This window comes from Crassostrea angulata, chromosome 5 (assembly GCF_025612915.1).
Source record: "Crassostrea angulata isolate pt1a10 chromosome 5, ASM2561291v2, whole genome shotgun sequence".
Classification (NCBI taxonomy): domain Eukaryota; kingdom Metazoa; phylum Mollusca; class Bivalvia; order Ostreida; family Ostreidae; genus Magallana; species Magallana angulata.
The window spans coordinates 36,648,519-36,669,753 of NC_069115.1; the positions used below are offsets into that span (position 1 = coordinate 36,648,519).

General features: G+C 30.2%; 2 protein-coding genes across 2 annotated transcripts; both read right to left on the reverse strand.

Moving 5' to 3' along the window:
- Positions 1-12,858: 12,858 nt before the first annotated feature.
- Positions 12,859-16,540, reverse strand: LOC128186008 (uncharacterized). Its single transcript, XM_052855739.1, has 5 exons — positions 16,417-16,540; positions 16,198-16,335; positions 15,613-15,696; positions 14,288-14,327; positions 12,859-14,167 (listed from the first exon to the last, which is right to left on the reverse strand). The coding sequence occupies exons 1-5, from the start codon at positions 16,487-16,489 to the stop codon at positions 14,053-14,055; spliced, it is 450 nt and encodes a 149-aa protein (XP_052711699.1). The 5' UTR covers positions 16,490-16,540; the 3' UTR covers positions 12,859-14,052.
- A 2,998-nt stretch (positions 16,541-19,538) lies between these two features.
- Positions 19,539-20,759, reverse strand: LOC128183343 (uncharacterized). Its single transcript, XM_052852310.1, has 4 exons — positions 20,525-20,759; positions 20,303-20,440; positions 19,793-19,895; positions 19,539-19,693 (listed from the first exon to the last, which is right to left on the reverse strand). Exons 1-4 carry the CDS (start codon positions 20,757-20,759, stop codon positions 19,582-19,584), a joined length of 588 nt encoding a protein of 195 aa, XP_052708270.1. The 3' UTR covers positions 19,539-19,581.
- Between the last annotated feature and the right edge of the window lie 476 nt (positions 20,760-21,235).

A 21,235-nucleotide genomic window follows, 5' to 3' on the forward strand; every position in this document is an offset into this window, starting at 1 on the left:
AAAATTTGCGTGACAGACATATCAAAACCAGTTTTTGTTGGTTGGTAATCAATTTTCATTTCATATTTAATTTATTTGAAAATGGATTGTTTAAGTCTCATGCTCTGCTTTTGATTACATTTGTTAATTATTCTGGCACAAGTTCTGTTTAAAACAGATATTTTTATTGGCTAGTTCATTATAAACACACATAAACAGTGTAAGTCTTAGTTACATTAACTTTATTATATATTAGCATTTAGATTCAGTCCTCAAAATGTAAACAAAACATTAAATGATCATCGTTCAGATGACAAAGAATTGAGATCTTAATTGGTTTTATTACAAAGTTGCAAGTCGTTCAGTGCGCCGTATACAAATATTTATCGAACAAGAATTGTAAAATTCTATCGAGCATTCTATCATGCTACTAATTTCTTAATTTTTTAGATCAAAATTAACCAATATTACATGTAAATCATATCTGTAAAGATTGAAAATAAAAAAAATTATGTAATCTATCGAAGTTCTTAGGAACAAGGTAACATATTTACCTGTATATTGAATATATTAAATCGTATGCAGAGTGTATACCTGCTTAAACATTAACTTTTATGCAATAGATTTTTTTTGCATCAGTTTACAGAAACAAAAGTATTTATGATATAATGTATATTTAATTAAAACCCGAGCTGTATTTTAATTGAACCCGTTATTTTCCAAGTGACATTTGATTTCAGGCTGAAATGTTCTCGGCAATCGGCTACGGTTTGTGGTAATGAAAACAATGTTAACAAATCGTACGCGGAATGTGTATCTGCGTAAATATCTATACTTGTATGTAATAATTCGTTTTTAATGCATCATTTTCTTATACAGAAAGAAATACATTTATGATAGATTTTATATTTACTTTAAACAAGAGATGGATTTATATAACTGAACCCGCAATTTTCTGTATGATTTGATCTCGGGCTGAAATATTCGCGGCGATCGTCTAGGGCGTTCGGTAATGAAAACAATATTAACAATACAGAAAATTTATTGATCATTTAAGCTCATAGTTTTAGTTTAAAAAATTAATTGGTCATTTTTATGCATTCTATAAATGATGCAGCGATGATTAACAACTCGGCAATTGTTACTTTAAAAAATTCCACGTAAATCTTTATTCGTACGTGTTCTTTCTCAAATTCTGCCATTATCAGTTTGTTCGTGAAGATCGTTTAAAGCGATTATACGTTTATCATGAACATTGTTAATCCTTTCATATCGTGTATCAGCCCTATCCTATCGTGCATGTATCCTGTTCCATCGTGCGTTAATCCTATCTTATCGTGCATGTGTACTGTTCTATCATGCGTTAATCCTTTCCTATGATGCTTGAATTCAATCCTATCGTTTATCTTGTAAAAGAACGGTACGGGTACTGTACCTGTCGCAATACATAGGTTCTGCTTTTATAATCTTAATAATCACTGATTTTTCATAAATTCAGGAAAACTACATCGAGAAATGAACATATAGAACTGCGCGTTTAACGACAGTTGATATTCTGTTAACAGCAAGCAAAAGAAAATGTAAATACAAAACACGAGCAGAGCAAAAATTAAAGCACATCAGACGTGTGTAGAGTAAGAGGTAAAATATAGCTTACCAATCGTCATTTTTCTTTTTATACAGATAACGCCAGTTTACATCTCTATTAGTGACATCCTATCAAAATATTTAAAAAAAGGTATTTTCACAGTCAGGTACGTATTACATGAGTGTACCCGTATAGTGTTTTATAACGTGAAAATGTAAGTTTATACTAGGCTTTCACATTGTTCTTTTTACATATATTATAAAGTTAATATAATCTATTTTTAATCATTTATTTTCAGGTTTTATATTAAAAATCGAAAATCCTATGAAAGTATCCAACTTAAGTCTGCAACTTCAAATTTCATATTTGAATGTAACAGTGAGAGCAAACATCTATAACTCCACTAATGTTCCAAGTAAAACAGAACAACACACTTTGCTGATATCCAGTAATTGTACTAATATGGAAAAATTAAAAAAGAAGTCATTCTTGCTCTTAACGGATATCGTTTTCCATTCTTCACAGAATATTGTTCATCTTGGAGACAGTGACCTCTTTTCTTTAATCAGGAAGAAAGATCATGCAAATAGTAAAAAGACGATTCGAAAGCTGTAGTAGTTACATTGTTGAAAGCATTCATAAAATTTTACGTGGACGATTATGATTACGATGTACAGTTAGCACAAACAATGACCCCATCGCGCTAGCATTAACATTAGTATCAAGAAAAGGAACTTATAATACGAAATGTATGAATTTATAAATCAATTGTTGTAAAGTAAAGAAAGTCCAGTTTCAAAGCACAGTAGGAAAACAACTTTGATAAAATACAAGAAAAAGCAGAGTAATATTTCATGAAAAATACTTACTAAGATAAAACCATTCTGTTTATCCGTGAATGTTTTCAACCAAATTGAGACAGTTGAATCCCGGAAAGATTGGATTTGCAATGGAAAATAAACGTGTGCCAGACAGATCAAAGACGTAATGATAAGATAATGAATCACCAAAATTCATTTGATCAAAGTATTCTTGCTGCGTATTTATTGCTGGATAAGATATTTATAAATTGAGCTTTATTCAATTGCAAAGAATAGCTAGGCAAAAGGCAAAGAGTGAATTTTAAAAAAAAAATTGAAGATGTTTTGTTGTAAATTGCAAGTAGAGAACCAAGTGATTATTATCTAGCGCACAGTTGTACCATAGCTTGGCGAGTTTTCTTTTGTTGAAAGTGTGGGTTATATGTACATACCCCACACTTTTTTTTAAACTCCATCCACTATCTCGAGTAAAAACAACATCAACAAAGTTGTTCTTTAGCACGTCCATAACACTCAACAGTAAGGGGTTCTTTCAGATCAAAATTGCCAAAACTCAACACTGATAAATGACTCGACTTACTTAGTTCGTCGTATAAATCTCATTTTTAGCTCGAGACAAAGCAATATCGGCAATGGCTTTGTCAGAAAGACCCTATTTTAATATTCCTCTCCATGTTTGCGGACAAGTAGAGAAACGCGTGAAATGAAATAGGGGTATCCTGTTTAAAGGTTTCATAGAAAGTCAATCACGTGATAGGAAAGCGTTTGAATAGAAAACTTGTTTTGTGGACAGAGTGAATAGCGGTAGCCAATCGAATTTGACATTAACCGTTCACGGTTTCGCGACATGCATTTCTCAAAAAATTTTTTTTTTTTGCTTATTGATTGATTTTGTTTAAAATATATATGTACATGTACATGATTTTTCAGCAACTTTAAAAAAACATACATTGATACAGAGTATCAAATAAGATTTTGAAAAACTAATAACCTTCATCAATTTAAATTTAATTTCAATTATTTAAACAGAAGCATTGCACAATTTAGGGTTCGTACAAATAATATTGTTTTAATAAATTTAATTCTTTGGAGCAAATATCGATACTAGAAGTCGGAAAATGAATGAATATGAAATAAAAATATAACAATGAGAAGTCGATCTATTCATTATAACTATGATTTAAAAAAAAATGAAGACTGATAAATGTTTGTCGGGGATAGAAAGTCATTTTGGAAATTCACGAAGTACATTGTACTTAGTCTGTATTTAAAGATCAGCGCATTGGCACCGTATTGTTTAGAGGCAAGTGCACTCCCGATATTACTGTAATAATAAGATATAATGTATATGGTACAAGTAGCTTACCCCATATAATATTGCTGATTATGTGCAGATACCCGATGGGTGTGGTCATAACGACACTCGGGAGCTACGCTCCCTCGTGTCATTATGACCACGCCCATCGGGTATCTGCACATAACCAACAATATTATATGGGGTAACTACTACACACTACACAGCCATTTGTTACATTGTTAATGCATTTATAAATCATGTTTTGAATCATCAAATATCTGTTATGTCTCATGGATGTTTTCATGTGTTTTTATGCAAAATATGTCAATAGTATTTGAAAGAACATATATGTGCATTCTTGATTGCATGAAAATGCCTCAAAATGTGTTAACATGTAACCTATTAAAATATTGTATGAATATGTTGATTGAGTTTTATTCATAGCTTTAAAATACCCCCATTTTCTAATCTAATGCCTTTCGAAATAAACAACAAAGTTAACTTTAACTTCATATGTCTTGTTGTATTTCATCATATAGTTAATACATAAACTGTTAGTACAGAAATTACAATTAATAGAAGTTTCTAATATAAGACTTCCTCTTGAGTGAGTTGATGGACCGAAATGGGAGTATGCATGTTCTAGAAGCTTTAGGAAGAAAGATATACTTAAAACAAAAACTCAAAATTTAAGACGGACTTTCATAAAAAAGTTGTGCTTTAACTTAGAATTTCTTCATTATTTATTCTATGGAATATTTAGCAAGGTTTGCAAAAAAAATGACATAGATTTCCTCTAGAAAGAACAAAAACCAGGTCATTTTTTAGATGAGTTGTAACTGAAAGAAGGCCCAAACTGCAGTTAGACTTCCTGGGCCCTGACACATATCGCGTCAGGAACCTGCAACCAGACCAAGTTCGTGAAGAAGGCAAGGGACTTTCCAAAATTTACAAATCTCGTATCCTCGCCCCACACCGTGATATTAAGAAACTGTGTGGGCACTGAAAGATTTGTAAGATAAAACTTCATTGTGTCAAAATAATTGAAAACCAGAAATTGTTCATTCTACAGATAAAATGAAAGTTGAACCAGAAGAACATTGTGTGATTATCAAAGACTAAGTGTGTGTGTGGGGGGGGGGGGGTGTTATTTTTGAAAACATCGAAACTGTAGACGATCCATGTAGATGTATGATTCGTTTTGCAATGCTCATGCTTAGCCTTAAGAAAACATTTTATCTGCTATTTTGTTGATCTATTATTATCCATAATATTTTGAAATTTAGTGAGCCTTCAGAGGCATTTGTTTTGTTTAAGATTCGAAACGAGAGTTCAGATTTCAGAAATAATTGTAAAAATCTGCGCTGTTTAATTCCATTATGCTTTCTTTAATTTTTCTTTATCTTTTGATCAACTAGGTACATTGTATTATACATATTATGAAGTTGTTGGTAATGATTTCAAGAAAAACCATCAATTATTACTAATATTATCTATATTTAGCATGGCTAAGTTTTTAAAATAAACTTGGAAATTGAATGTCTTTATTTAGAAGTATTCAACTGTGTGATATTCTCGGGTCAAACAAACATGCTACATCTACATGTACATTATTCATCATGAAACAATCCTGTTGAACAATCGGCTTGACTAGTCTTGATCCATCTGTTCTAAAAATAATAAAGGGGAAAACCGTACGAAAATATAAAGCAGGTCTGATCTCTGGTGGGAAAGTGAAAGTCATTTCTAAAAGTAAATCATATGAAGAAAACCAAGGTGTAAAACTGATTTGATTGATAAAACATATGTAAACAAACAGTTCTGAAGGCCAAGGCTTATTTTACCCCCCCCCCCCCCCCCGAAAAAAATTACCTCCATATCTTGCTTGTAAATTGACCTTAGGCATTCAAGTTTTTGTTCATCATTTGAAAAGCTTATTTTAAGTTCATTTGGATCAATTCTTTGAAATTATTGAAACGTTAAGAATATGAATTGGAACGTCTAATCCACGGCCCGGCGTCATAACAGCTCTCTTTCAGATGGATACATATTGACCTCGGTTTACAACGCTTATTATGTAGGCCCTTTAAACATCTTAGTTTTTTTAAAAAATTGATAACATCCTATCAGTCCAGGTTGTTAAAATCTTTGACAGCATTTAAAGGGAAAATACAATTGACCATTATCAGCTGTAATCGTCACCACACCCTTTTAACACCTGCAGTAAGTGATCGGAGAGGAACGGTTACTTTTATTTATTCATAGGAACATTTACATGAATAGAACAGGAAATTTCTTTGTTCAAAAATAGAAAAAATACTACTAACATCTAAAAAAAAATTGATGACTTCACTTATAGTATTAAATGTTAAGTAGTTTAAATTCAAATTATAAACAACGAAAGTCATGTTATTTTCATTTAAATCTTTCAATACTTTTCATTCTAATGCAATAAGATTGGTATGCGAATAGTAATTTTATTGAAAAATGAAAATACTTAAACATTATGAGAAGCAAACAAATAGGTCAAAATTAATATAAAAAAAAGAATTTTTTACTTTGCTCAATGGGTACTTATGTCACTAAGAGTTTTTATTTGTCCACATGTATCTACATATATAGCTTTAGTCGATAATGAATAATACAATATGACTTTCAATGAAAGAATTGTAACTTGAAAGGCATTTAGAGAAATAGACAGATTTAAGGATAGTTAGCAGTCTACGTTATAAGGAACATGCGTCACTTTCTTTTTTATAATCACTATGAAAACAATAAAATAAAATCATATTGAACGTTAATTTTTTTTTTTACATTTTACTGCATACATAGGTACTTTACATGTAAAAGCAAAACATGAATATTATACGTCGTATATGTATTTTTAATTTAAAAAAAAACCCGATTCCAAAAGTAAAGCTATTCAAATATAAGATAGACACGTATCCCCCCCCCCCCCCCCCAATGTTACAATCCTCAAACCAAAGTTTGCTGCAAAAGATTATTAGATGATCGTAATGAGGACATTTAAAAGGAATGATGTTGTTGCTGAGTATGGAGAAGTTATATACAGATAGGATGAAGAGAAAAACATGAATACTTCGATCGTTAATTATGTTGTTAAATATTCCATTAGATACCTTGCAATCTTTGCAGATGATGAAAAATGAATTGTAAGTGTAACATCATACAATTTAATTCTAGATAAAGTCTTCGCCGGGTCCCATTCTTAACAGAATATCTAATCCAAACACATATCATACCCTGTATTCACCGCCCTATATATAAAAAATGAAGTCATTATTGTTGTAAGTAGTTCTAAGGTTACAATCGGCCCACAAAAATAAAAATAATCTCAGTTTTATTTTTTTCGTTGATGCCTTTGACCCAGTATTGTATATAATTAAGACGCAAATACTTTATAAGCTAAGAATTAGAAGCCCATTTATTAAAAATATTTATATACATGTATTTGCTACACTAAATGCTATTTTATTGTGAAAAGTTGAATGTTTATATAAACTTTAGCGTTGTTTTGTAAGATATTCCAATAGATCACACAAAGTAAAAATTAATCATCTTATCGTAAAATTATTGTAAAATTCCCAAACACAGAAAATGTATAGATGTCTTTGCTGCGTGGGTAATCCTTACCCAGGAATTTTGTTTACCAAACGTTTATCCTGTTTAACAAACATGTTTTCAAACTATTTCATCGTGCAGGAATTTGGCACATTTCTCTATCGTTTAAGGAGCAAAACTATTCATCATAACAATCTGAAAATAATTAGATAATGATACCTGGCCTCCAATGAATAAATAAACATGTTAAAGTTTTTTATTATGATTTTCTTGGGATTGGAAAAACATAATATGTCATCTTCAATTTTTTGAAACTCTACTTGCGTGGAATGTGGAGGCACGACGATGATCAACAACCCTCTCTCCCAAACCAAAAATAATTTATTAACTTGATTTAACTGTACTGTTGATGTACTTATGTTAAATAATACAAATGTATGTTATATTAAATATTGTCAAGTCTACTTCATTGAATATCTTCATAGAATAAATGGATAAGTGCATGCTCATGGCTTTACAGACGTTGAAATTTTTATGCTATTTTTTTCCTAAAGCTGACGCAGATAAAAAAATTGAAGCATAAGAAACAATTGTATATATTTTGTTTGTATATTTTTCAATGAAACGTTATATACATAGTAATGTAGAATCTTATTTGGAAACTTCATTCCAGTTATTAAAATACCATTCAATAACGTTTTTAGAGAGAAAAATCCTCACTGCTGGAAAAACAGCCTCCTTGAAACTAAATTAATTTGATATAGACTTTTATAGGTCGATGGTGACCGTCATGCTCCATCAAAGTCTTCGTACAGGACAACCCGTCATTTAAATATAGTTGTCTACGTATCTGCCTATGTTTAGGGATGTCGCTTTGTGTTTGTCTCTCTCTCGCATTGTGGGAATATTTCTGCGGCTCTGTATAGCTTTTTTTCCTAAAGTCTTAAGAATATTGATTTTCCGCGTCTTAAAAAGATGACATGTTAAAAAAAAAATCATACGCTGGAAAATTGCACTGGAATTGAAATTAATCAAAGGGTATGGAAGTAAAGTGAGTTTAATTCGGTATTATCATTTTTTTAATGGAATATAAATTGCTAATCAATTTTCTGATGAATCTTCTGTAAAAATTGAAATTATGGGAATAGTCCACTATTCATAGGATTTTATCTTCTGACACAGCTATTTTAATTTCCTTTTCAAAATGCTAAGAAAACGCCTTAAATGTATCAACACCAGATGTCAGAATCTATAAAAATCTAGTCGCTTACCATTTATTTAAGCATCTGCTCTTCTGCTCAGGTGAATATTTAAGAGGATGTTACTGAATTTAATGAGGTTTATTTTTAATCTCAGCTGGTAATATACTGTCCTTCATTTAAGTTAAGTTTTATAAGAAAAAGGGGGATATCATGGACGTTTATGTAAAACATTGATTTAATTTTTTAAAAATCTATTGTCGGAAAGGCATTGAGCTTGAAGTTGCGATAATCTATGCAAACTGTGCTGAGGGGAAAATGATGTTTCCTTCCATGACGACTTCAGTGCTGTGATATAGGTGCATACGACCCATCTCATCATCTTATGAATAATAATGTCATGGTGCTAATTTTACTTGAGTGATACAAAGGAGCAACAAATATGCTTTGATGTTTAATGGCCAGGCTATAGCTAGGGTCTGCGGTTTACCGGGTCCTATTTGAAGTTGATCTTGGAAGTCTAATTTGTTATTATGATAAAAAAAATTGTTAGGACAAAAGACTTATCTGTAAGAACAATTTAAAATCTGCAAGAACATCTTTTAATCAATGTCTGCGAATGTTGTGTAAAAGAATAATTTTGCAATCATCATTATATATAGAGAAGAAATGTTCTAATGAGAAAAATAAACACATCCATGCTTTGATTCATTTAAAATTATTTAAATATCCCATCCTTTTGTGTATTATTACCCGGGCACATTGGCAAAACAATGGCCAGGCTGTAGCTATGATGTGCCGTTTACCGGATGTTGACTTGACATCAGTTGAAATAACTCCCTGCACAAAAAGTTCCAACTTTAAAGGGAACGTAAAATTCTATAATAACAAATCAAGCAAATGTCCAAATTAGTAAGTTGTTATAACAAATGAGTATTTTTAAAAAAATCATGTTGTATTAATCTGTTAATAAAATTACAAAATTGTTTAACCCAGTTGATAAGTTGAGAAAAGACACCGGTATGTAATTTGCTCCCAAATACGATTCCTTAAAAATTGTATTAAATGAAAAAGAATTAACTTGATCATATTTCCGTATCCTAAAAGTTATGTGATAATATATATTAATAGAGAGGTTGCACAACACGCTTTACGCGTAGTTGTATAAGTATGTTACAAATTGAATTCGTCTGCTCACATAGCTTTTTGTTAGTCATAAGAACATGTATTTTTAATCTTATATGATTGATTGTTATTCTTTAAGTTTTCTCCCTTTTTCTGCCGAAATCTTTAACATTACAGTTAGAAAATTTTGAATGAAAACGTAATGTCTTTTTTTAAGATAATCGTTTCTAATATAATATGCACATATTATGTAAATATAACAACAAAAAATTCTTATCATTGTTTATAATCAAAACATCTGTCGCCCTTTTACCTTCGCATAAAGAATTCACACTGTAGAGAAAAATAAGGCTATTTGTTTTACGAAGCAAAAAATAAAAAAAATAATACTAACTGCTGGTTCTTATGGGCACTTTGCAATTTACACGTTTGAACATATGTGTAAAATTATACATTTTTACATTTTTGAAGAGATGACATTATGCATACCTTTCTGAGAAAATTTTCCGTGAATGTTAAAATGCTTGAAAAGACTAGTTTATTCAATTTCTCTTATTAATATGATGATACATTTTGATTACATAATGCCAACGATCAGGAGCAAACAAATGATATTTATTTAATTTGCTTAAAATGAGTCGATTATAATGGATCAAACTTTAGAATTAAAGTAAAAAAATTACAAATAATATTTATGTTCTTTAAATCAGTTAAACAAATATATAATATAAACAGTTATATATAATATAAGCAGTAAAAAATGATCATAATTAGAGGCAGATATAATCTTGACTCTAACAATTTCTTTCTGCACATTGACATTAGATTTCATTTTTCAATGATTTCATGCAAAACATTTGCGCCCTCTCTCTCTCTCTCTCTCTCTCTCTCTCTCTCTCTCTCTCTCTCTCTCTCTCTCTCTCTCTCTCTCTCTGTGTGTGTGAGTGTCAAGAGCCTTCAAAACAATAATGTCATGCAGTGACTATAACAATTTACATAAATATGAAACAAAAAGAGACTTTTGGCATTAGAGTATTCCCCGGCATTTTGTTAAGAAAGGAAACTGAAGTGTAAATGTATTAAATCTATATTCATTATCAACGAGCTTTTCTGCAATCTTTATCGCATTTTATTTGGTTACGAATAATTGTTTCTAGCATTGAACCGTTTTGTCATAAAACCCAACTCAGTTTAATCTTACTACGCTATCAATGAGTTTAAACCGTAATATATTGTCACAATTTCTGAATAAAAAATCAAAATAGAGATGAAAAAGGAAGACGAAGTTATTACACAAAATACAAAGTCGGCAAATTTCAACTCATTTTCCCTTTTATTGTTTTTTTTTATATAAAGAAAAAAAAATTTATCCGTCCAAATACCCCCCACCTCAACAAAAGCATCTGACCATTAATTTCTGATGTAAGTATGTGATATCATTAATGTCTGATGTATGTATTTTCTTTCTCTCTTTTTTCACGAGAAAAAAAAGATTATCTAAATTTAGATTAAATTTAAAAAAGTGCAAACAAGGAAAAGGTGCAAAACCAAACGAAACAAAGTTTACAACTATATCATCACATTATCTTTTATTATTGCATAACATCCGAAGTCAGAAAATCATACCAACTGTTTGTAGAGGCTCTCTAACATGCACCTGAATATAACACAGTTAGGTATTTGCACATTTTGAGTTTATTAAAGGTGCGCAATTTTACTTTCAATTCATACTATTGTTAAATCAATTAAACAAATACCCTGACTTTAAATCAATAAAAATGTTATATCAGATCAAGAAGTTTCAATCATACTGCAAGAAAACACAGCAAATTTCAATTTTGACAATTTGTCATCAAACACTCACAGATAAAACATGAAACGTCAAAGATTATTTAACTGCTCGTTCATATTGAAATATTCATAATGTGGATTAAATGTCCTTTACATTCTTGTAAACATAAAATGGGATAGAACCTGTATAATACTTGTATGGCGGAGTTGGAAGCCGGCCCTACTTCGCCATTCAACTTGAAACATGGGATCCCATTTCCGGGAATGGGCTTAGGACCTGAACCCATTCCCTTGGGAAATGTGATCATATGTTTTTGATGTCTATGATATTGCATTATTGTTATTATGAAATCCAGAAAGTTAATGTTAAAAACCAAATAAATCATGAGAAATGGTAACTTTATTTGATGGCGTATTGTTCTATTTGGCTTTGCACCCATTTTTTTGAATTAAGAAAGTTTTTTTTATTGATACAAAGAATTACAGAAAACTCACTGGTGATGAGTTTAAAAATTTGCTTTTGTACATTTATTCTTAGGTTTCCTATAAAAGAAATGTCGGGAAACATTTTACATAATGCCAACAGACATTTGAAAACATATGATCACCTTTAGGTCCTAAATCCATTCCAAAAACTGTCATCATGCTGCATGACGAAGATGGTTCGACTTGCAACCTCATCATGCAGACACTTTACTATAAATATGTCTTGAAGAATTTTATTGCCTCTGATTCAAAATTATGATCAGTTCAATATGGACAAGCATTAACATCCTTTAGGAGATTATACGTTTTCCTCATTTTCGCTAGCCAAGTGTCCGATTTATTATTCTCGTTTCGAATTTCTGACACTGCGTTTTCCTTTTTTTGATAAATACAGATTGTTAAAATTAGGTATGTGATAAATTTTCTTCCATTGTGTTTGATTACTTTACCGGAGAGAAAACTTTCATTGATTCAGATGATTTTTTTTTATTTTTCCTGGAATGTACATTTAAAGATTTGCGCACCATTACTACAAATTCATGACAAATTATATACACTCCAACCTGTATAATGTACAAATCTATACAAGAGCACTTTAATAAATAATTTTACAGAGATTCATTGCCTTCGATTAAATGGAATTATAAAGATTTAATTTAATTAATAAATAAAGTCTTTTTGTATAATTTGGCTCAAGTTTGCATTTTGACTTTTTTCTTTATTATTTGTCTCTGTTTGGTTATCATATTCTTCTGTTTTGTTTACGAGATAGAGATAGCGTGAGAGATATAGTTTTGTGTGTGTGCGTGTGTGTAAGAGAGAGAGAGAGAGAGAGAGAGAGAGAGAGAGAGAGAGAGAGAGAGAGAGAGATTCTAATTTGTTTTAGCTGTTTATATGATATATTTAACTGATCTGCAATAGATAGGCTATATTTATGTACAAACAGACTATCATTTAATCTAAGATGCTGAAGTAACTATGTTCATTCCGTTTACTTCTTTATTTGATGTAACAAAGTAGTATATCATACAAAATAGGTGTAAGTAAGGATATAGGTAAACCCTGAAATAAAATTATTGTGAGATAGGAAAGATAACTCTTACATACATGCAGTTTTGACATAAGATGAAAGTATTTCTCTTTACAAACAAAACTCAAAAATATTTGTATCCGTAAACAAATTAGCGGGTCATTAAGAAAATAAACAATTATAATGACATTCGTATGACGAAAACTTTAAGATATCATATCAAATTTATTTCACATTGATTTATAATGAAATTATAGAACTAATTATCAGTTTCATAATACTACTAATACTACGAAATAATAATATATTCAACTATACATGAACTAAGCTTAAACCTTGTTTAAAAAATGCTTAAACTATGTATACCTAACGTGAGATGTAAAGGTTGATTAGAAAAATTATTCAGGATGTAAAATGAATACTGACGTTAATAATCTAAGTTAAAGAAAATAAAAAATACACATGTTCTTACATGTACAATGCTTTGTACTCATTGACCAGACTGAGTTTTACTAAACATTTAAAAAAATAATATTTAGTAATTTATTTTCTAAGCCAATTATATAATATCTTAATAATCTCTATAAATAATCTCAAAATATGACCATTTATATATTAGCTAGTATAAAAAATTATAAATCAACTGACCTGTTAAAATATTTAAATTTCAGGTCAATAGAAGTAGACTTCAGAAGAACTGGTAACACAAAAAAAAAAAATTCTCACTAAAATTGTCACATTAGTCTGCCATGACCAATGAAGTAACAGCTGACCAATTCTATACAATAGAAATACAGGAATACAGGTAGAAGGATATTCCTTCTAAATATAGATTTTGCATTGCCAGTGTTAAAAAAAAAAGATAGGACTCTTACATTAAGGTAAAATAACTGTATATAATTGATTTAAATATTTCAATTGAATAATGCATTGATTAAATAGTACATGTAATATGAAAATAATACACTGTACTAATATTAAAATATTTTCATGTTAGAAAAAAAATGGAACATAATCACCAAAACTATGCAATAATACATATAACATAATAAACATATCTAATGCATAAAATTTCACTCTACCACAACCTTGTTAGCTGAAAAAATACATTCTTGCATTGAAATGAAATTATATCATGAATCATGGCTATAGATTTATTTTGCTTTGAAAATTATCATCAATGGCCTTCTTTGTTTAAATTGTCTTAACCACGATTTCCAAACCCGACCAACAAATCCATTGACTTCCATAAAATGTCTCCTATTGTATCTAAAAGGAATGAAACAAAAACGTTTAAAACTTTATAAAAGCAAGGGAAAACGAACCAATAATGATTATTGGATAAATATTAGTTGAATATTCTCTTGCTTACTTTGATAAGGTATTTACCTTGTTTTAGTGACTTTCCAACCGTCCAAGATCTGTGTTCCTGTAAAATGTCATATATTTTTTTTCTTGTTAAACATAGGTTTTAATTAATAAAGAAAATCCAAGCCTAGTCATTTAAAAAACGCCACTATTCCTTTCCAGAGAAAATTTTTAACTGACATTTGATAGCGTTATTGAAACTGTGAAGCAGTAAATGCATTCTTAAAAAGGAAGAAAATGTTGTTTAAAATAAACCTTTGATCTTAAGTAAAATTAATTAGGAATTTATATCAAACATACGCATATAAGTAGCTGACAATTGTGTTAACAGAAGTATAGTATACTGAAATGCTTGATATCATATATAGAAATACCAGTGACCAATAAAATGATTGATTAAAGGAATGAATTCAATATTTATTTGTTTTATACGATATAAAATGGTTTGGGACAGTTTACGCTTTATAAACCGCGAAGCGGTTTATAATAAAGCGTAAACTGTTCCAAACCATTTTATATCGTATAAAACTAATAAGTATTGAATTCATTGCTTATAATTTAATTTTTTTACTCTTCATTGTAGATAAAAACGGTAATTTGACCTTAAAAATGACGTTAAATTGTACAAAATTCAAACGTAACGTCAGGCGTATTGATACGTTCTTGACGTTAGTCTTACTATGACGTAGGCAACATTCTTTATACAATATAAAATAATTTTTGAGCCAATCAGAAAGCGCGTTACAACCAGAATTAAATTATTATAATTTTAATTTAGTCTTCTACTATTCTTTGCCGTAAAAAACCTGTATCAACGGTTTAATTATAGGTAAAGTATGTAATCAGTACAATATTACAACTGATGCGTTGTTTATAGTTAACTTTAGGTAAATGTACAAAATGTATTTGTTTTTTTTTTTTAAACTAACTTTTGCTTCAGATAAGTATTTCCAAACAATGGCAGTGATACGTAGATTGAAAACAATGTTAATGCATTTGGGGGTCCATAAAAAAGATTTCAGGGATATATTACACATTTGTTGATTTACTAGTAGGTGGACAATATTATTAAAGATATCACGATACACCGTTCATCTTATGATATTAAACCATGGAAAAGTACATAATAAATCGCCTCCACGATAAATTTCGTGAAAAACTTTCCTAACTATAAAAGGAGGATTAAAGGTATTTTAGGAATTACGCTTTATTAATTTTTCTGGAGGCGTTATATTTTCCTGTTCATACTTGACACAAAAATGATAAAACTCAACCAGTTCACTATACTGCAACTGATTATTGTTTAACCTTAAAATAACGTCCAAACGAAACAAATGAATACTAACTCTGTTTACAGTTTTTCACATTGTTATCCTTTGAATGGACTTGTCCGTTGCAACACATCTCTTTCTCCTTTCTGTAAATTCTTTCTGAGATAGAAAAAGGGACGATTTTAAAACAGTCCTGTTAGATAATGTTGAACACGTATAAAAATAAGTTCAGAGAACTCCTACATCTATATGCATAGCCATTTCTCTTCATTTTGATAACATGTAACAAATATCAATCTGTAATAAAAAAAAACCTTTAGTTACCAGTTTTGTTGCACTTTATGTGTGTTAGTTGTCGATTTAAAATAGATTACATTTAATTTTTTTTTATAAAGGTTTAAAAACACAGTAAAAATGTTGTTATAGTAAAATCAATTCTTTCTCCATAAAACTTGAACGTTTATTAAATTGCAATGAAATACCACCTCTGCATTTAATAAATAGTTGTTCCTGAGTATATAATATATAGAATTAATTATTGTTTCAATGGTCATTGCTCGTTTGGATAAATGATTAAAAAAAAAGATGGCATGTCGTTATAAAAAAAATCATCTTCTGCACTTATGTGAATAAATGTTGATTTTAATTAAAATTTCTTACCTCCACAGCATTCTACTTCCTGTTCCAGTTGATATTTATCGTGAACTCCTGACCTCTTGCAGCAAATCTGTGTCGTTGTATTAAATTTTTCACCCAGAATTTCATCGATCTTCGTGTAGACACACTCACTATCTACAACTATAATATTTTCCGATTAATTCATGCCGGCTAAATTTCTGAAGTTTATGTTTTTGGTTTAAAAAAAAATAGAAAACATACCTATTTTCTTCTCACAGTTTACTGAAATCATTATGCAGAAAACTCCCAAACATATAAAAATCATATTGAACATTTTTCGTATTCTGTGGAAAGGTTAATATAGTTTTATGCATGCAACTCCTCGGCTTATATATACTACTTTTGTAGGACGTTCAAAATCTCCCGTTTTGGCCCAGTATCGATCTCTCTTTTTCGTACATATTGTTAATAGTATTGTTAAAAAGCTGATTCATTTAAAGAAATACGGATCTTATGACGTAAATCCTCTTTTGAGTTAATTACGTTGCCCCTGAGTCTTTTAAATTTGTCATTGGTCCTTTATCTAAAGTCTTATTGAATCCTTCTTTTTAATTATGCCATATCCGGCAGAGTACGAACACAAACAAAAGTCTGTTTATTCGAAATGAAATTGATAAGAAATTTTAAAGATGTACATTAAACCATTACATTTTCGATTAGACTGAAAACCTTAATATTGCTGAATACTGAATGGTGCTTCCAATTAGCACTTTACAAGATCACTTACTTGCTTCTCGGCCCTGAACATTATTCATTTATTTTGCATACACTTTACATTTTTTTAAACCTCTAATTAACAATTTGTAAGGTTCGTCTTTTAAAATATCTCTCCCAAAAATAATAAATTTAATTTCATTTGGAAGAATTATATTAATTTGTATAATAACAATATATATTTTATAAAATATACGCAATTTACAGGTCTGGTTAAGGACAGTTTGCGTATAGTGTCTCTAATTCTTTATCAAGCAAAAATTGTATACAAGAGAGATAGAATATTTGAATTTAAAGATTGTTGCAATTTTGACACTGTCAAGAGATCGATAAGTTAAATTTTAGATTTGTAAAATGAAAACTATTCTTGAAAAATATACTTCTAGAGCTTAATGTACACCTTTTTAAGTGTGAATAATACCATATTTTACTAAGTTGCATTGCCTTATCTTTATATTCTAAACAACAAAAATAAAGAAGTTTAGATGTGTTGAACCAGAGAAGGTTCATTTCCTTATCTGAGGGGGTGGGGGCATAACGCATCTATATATAGACACAACTACGTAGAGGACCTTGTCCACATATCTTTATCTATAGGTGTCTCCTGTTTAAATGCAAAGTAAACCTATGCATTTATAAAAGAGATCACATTTAGATTGTTTTATGCACTGTTTTTCAATTTTACTATAAGATAATTTGATTTCTACTTGTCAGCGCAGGGAAAATGTATTGCAATAATACACTGTATGTTCATCTGATGATACATACACATATTTTAATTAATGTAAATTAAATATAAAGATTAAAGGAAGTCGCATAGTTTTGATTTAAGTTTTATTTTGTTACCCTAAAAATGTCATTCATCAATAAATGTTAACATGAGAACCCTCTTAAATTCGTAGAACACTTTGCAGCTTACAATACCGAGAACTTTCCTAAGGGGGTTTCCTCCGATGTTTTGACAGAACAGGACATTTAAATTTATGTTCATACAGGCTATTTTTATATCTGCCGGGAGAAAATGGGGCATTCTACGCTAATGTCCTTCATGTTTCAAAATTTAAAAAATGCCACGTAAACATTGTTTTCACTATTTTTTTGTGCTTAGCATCGATTAGTCATCAACAGTTAACACACACTGCTGACAATACACCTTTATTAACAAATGTAATGGGTTATGTGTGTATCCACAGAATCTGCGTCATCTGTTTCATATTTGGATATTTTACCGCAAATGGATGGTAACCTAACAACAAAACTTTAGGATAAACGCAATGTCTTCAATTTTTCTATAGTCAACTTTCCTTACTTATGTAGCAATATACTATATACCTGCATATGGTGTTTTTGTCTCTCAATTAATTCGATACGCAAGGGCATGCTCTTCGTATGAACAATATCTATGGCGAGGCAAGCTACTGACAAACAAGTTGATAAAACAGAACAATCAAAAGTCCCGTTTGAAGTCACCTTTTTGTCAGCAAATACAATCTTCGACTGGGTCGAATGCTGACCGACGTTTTTCATACTTATTGTTAAATCATAATTAATTACATGTACCAAATTGTCTACGGACTTTTCCTTTTTCCCCGATTACGACAAAGAGCACACGACGGGTATGAACGGTAAGCAGGATGCATACTCCTCCTAAACACCTGATCCTACCTCTATCTTTTTGGAGGTCCGTGTTGCATTGCTTTGAATTTGTTTTTCGTTTTATGGATTTTTGAGATGGTTGACGGTTTGTTATTGTCATTTTTCCATCCAAAATTGAAACGTTCCGAAAAATCAATATACTAACAAGGTTTAGTCCTCCCCCACAATTATTTAATGCATTGAATTTATGTTCATTTTCTGACAAGTTTGTCAAAAGTTTTTGGTTTCGTTTTACCTTTAAATCTGTAAGTCTTGAAATCAACTTTATTAGTGTTAGTCTGTAGACTCCATGCTGTAGTTTCTTCTGAGTTTTAAAGAATCCAAGAATTGTCTGACCAATGACAAATACACTAAGGATGGTTGTTGAATGTGTTTGTATTTCATATAATTTATTTACGTACATGTAACAACTGTACACTCAGAACTTATAGAATTTATATAAAATTTATGTGATGGATTTGGAAAACGTGTATTGTTCTGTTATTACAAAAATCCTTGTAACAGTACATGTATACATAAGCTAATATCGCACTCCCCAAAAAAAACAAAACAAAAAACAACAAAAACCTGCGTTACATTTGTTTCTCGACAAAGAACACGTTTTTTTCCCTTTCAGATATTCCAAAAGTAAATTTTGGTCTTGCCATCCAGTAATCTTGCTATTGTGAAATTAATATTTCGCAAAGCTGACCACAAATTGGCATATGCATAATCCAGATATATATTTTATTTGTAAATTAAAATGTGTTGATATAAACACAAAAACTTGGTTTTCGTTTGTTATTAAAGCTATGAAACCAAGCTGTGAAAATTCTTCTTTTTTTTCAAAGCTCTAGACGAGAGGGAAATTGACAACAATTAACAAGACAAGACATTGAACAATTTGACTGTAAAAATCAACAAAAAAGATAAATATTTTACAAAATTTTTTTCACAATTAAAAATTTGCCAGATGCTAGCGCATACAAAACTTGCACGACATTAAGCTATCTTTTTTCAAAGGAATATCATCATCAATATTGATTTCCCCCGCCTCGATTTTCTTAGCCACGATTTCCAAATGCGTCTTGTAAAGCGCAGAATGTCCCTTCCTCTCTTGTTGCCACATCTACAAGGTTACAGAAAAAATGTCCATATTGTTTCAGAAGCAAAGCTGACATGCTTCTATACCATACTTGTTTTTTTCTGTAGCAAACGCTTTATTTACCTTTCTGTTAAACTTGTTATTATGTTTCCACAGCATCTGTGGTTTTGTGATGAGTATGGCTTATCTTCACAGCAAATCTCTTTACCTGGTCTGTAAATTTTATCTATAATTGGTAGAATAATAAAAAAAACTCGAAAACTAATCAGGCTTTATTTTCTTGTACCAAACGACTTCATAACATTACCTATTCTTTTCCCTTTAGGCCACGATTTTTTATCTCGGTTCATTAATTAAATACATTTCTTAATTTTACTTTTTCCAACATCCAAAATAAATTGAAATGAAATCAAGATATATAAAAAATAAAAACGTATGATAAAACTAAGGGTTTTTATACAAAAACAGACATTCTTATATTAGCAGATAGAAAAGTAATATAATGAAATTATCGATTTCAATGCATCTTCGGACGTTGCATATTGAGTTTTATTAAGAATGTTACCCTGGTAAAAAAGTAAGAAGTATAAATTTATGATTGCTATGGAAATAATATCTTTAATTTCCACTTACCTCCACAACATTGTACTTCCTGTTCCTGCTGACATTTGTCGTGAACACCAGATCTGGCGCAGCAAATTTGTGTTGTTTCATTAAATTTTGCAAACTGAATTTCACCATTCTTTGTGTACACACACTCGTCATCTACAACTGTATCAGCTTTCATGTTATACCCATTGACATATCAGTTAAAAATCTCAGGATTTTTTTTCTTAACAAAAAAAAAATGAATACCTATGCTTTTATCATTCTTTACTGCAGCTGTTTTGCACTGGAGTCCAAAAGTTAGTAATAATAAAATAAACATATTTGTTGAGAGGAAATTATAATTTGTCAAAATAAAATACAGGTACTTAAAACTGTCTTGCTTATATAGTATTGCTTTGCTTGGGCGTTGAAAATCTCCCCTTTGTTTGTCCAATATCAACCCCCATGTTTCCGTTATTACTTGCAAGGTATAATATGTCATATGAGACACGTTTTTAAGAGTATTAAAAGTTGTGTAACGTCTCTGATTGAGTAAACAACACTGGTATTGTATCTTGAAAGATTTGTAATGACAATTATTTGTACATGTTTTTTTTGTTCTTTTCAACAGATTGTAAACGGTATGCTTGCTTAATTATCATAAAATTATATGAGGAATAACAAATACAATGTCACTTGTTTACATTATGCTTCCTATTTGTTGTCTAAATATATCTAAATTGCCAAATCTTTTTTACAAAAACATAAAAGCAAATCATGCTAGTGCCCATATTTCAACAATAAATTCATCCGGGATATGAAAGTAGCGACAACAGAGAAAAACACTTAACGCGCGTTACCGGGTTATGTTAATTTCTTCTGCAATGGTATCTTTCTTCATAATCCACATGGATTATCAAAGAGAGCATTTGTATTCTTTTTATTTACATTTCTCTTTTAACAAATTAATGAGTTGAT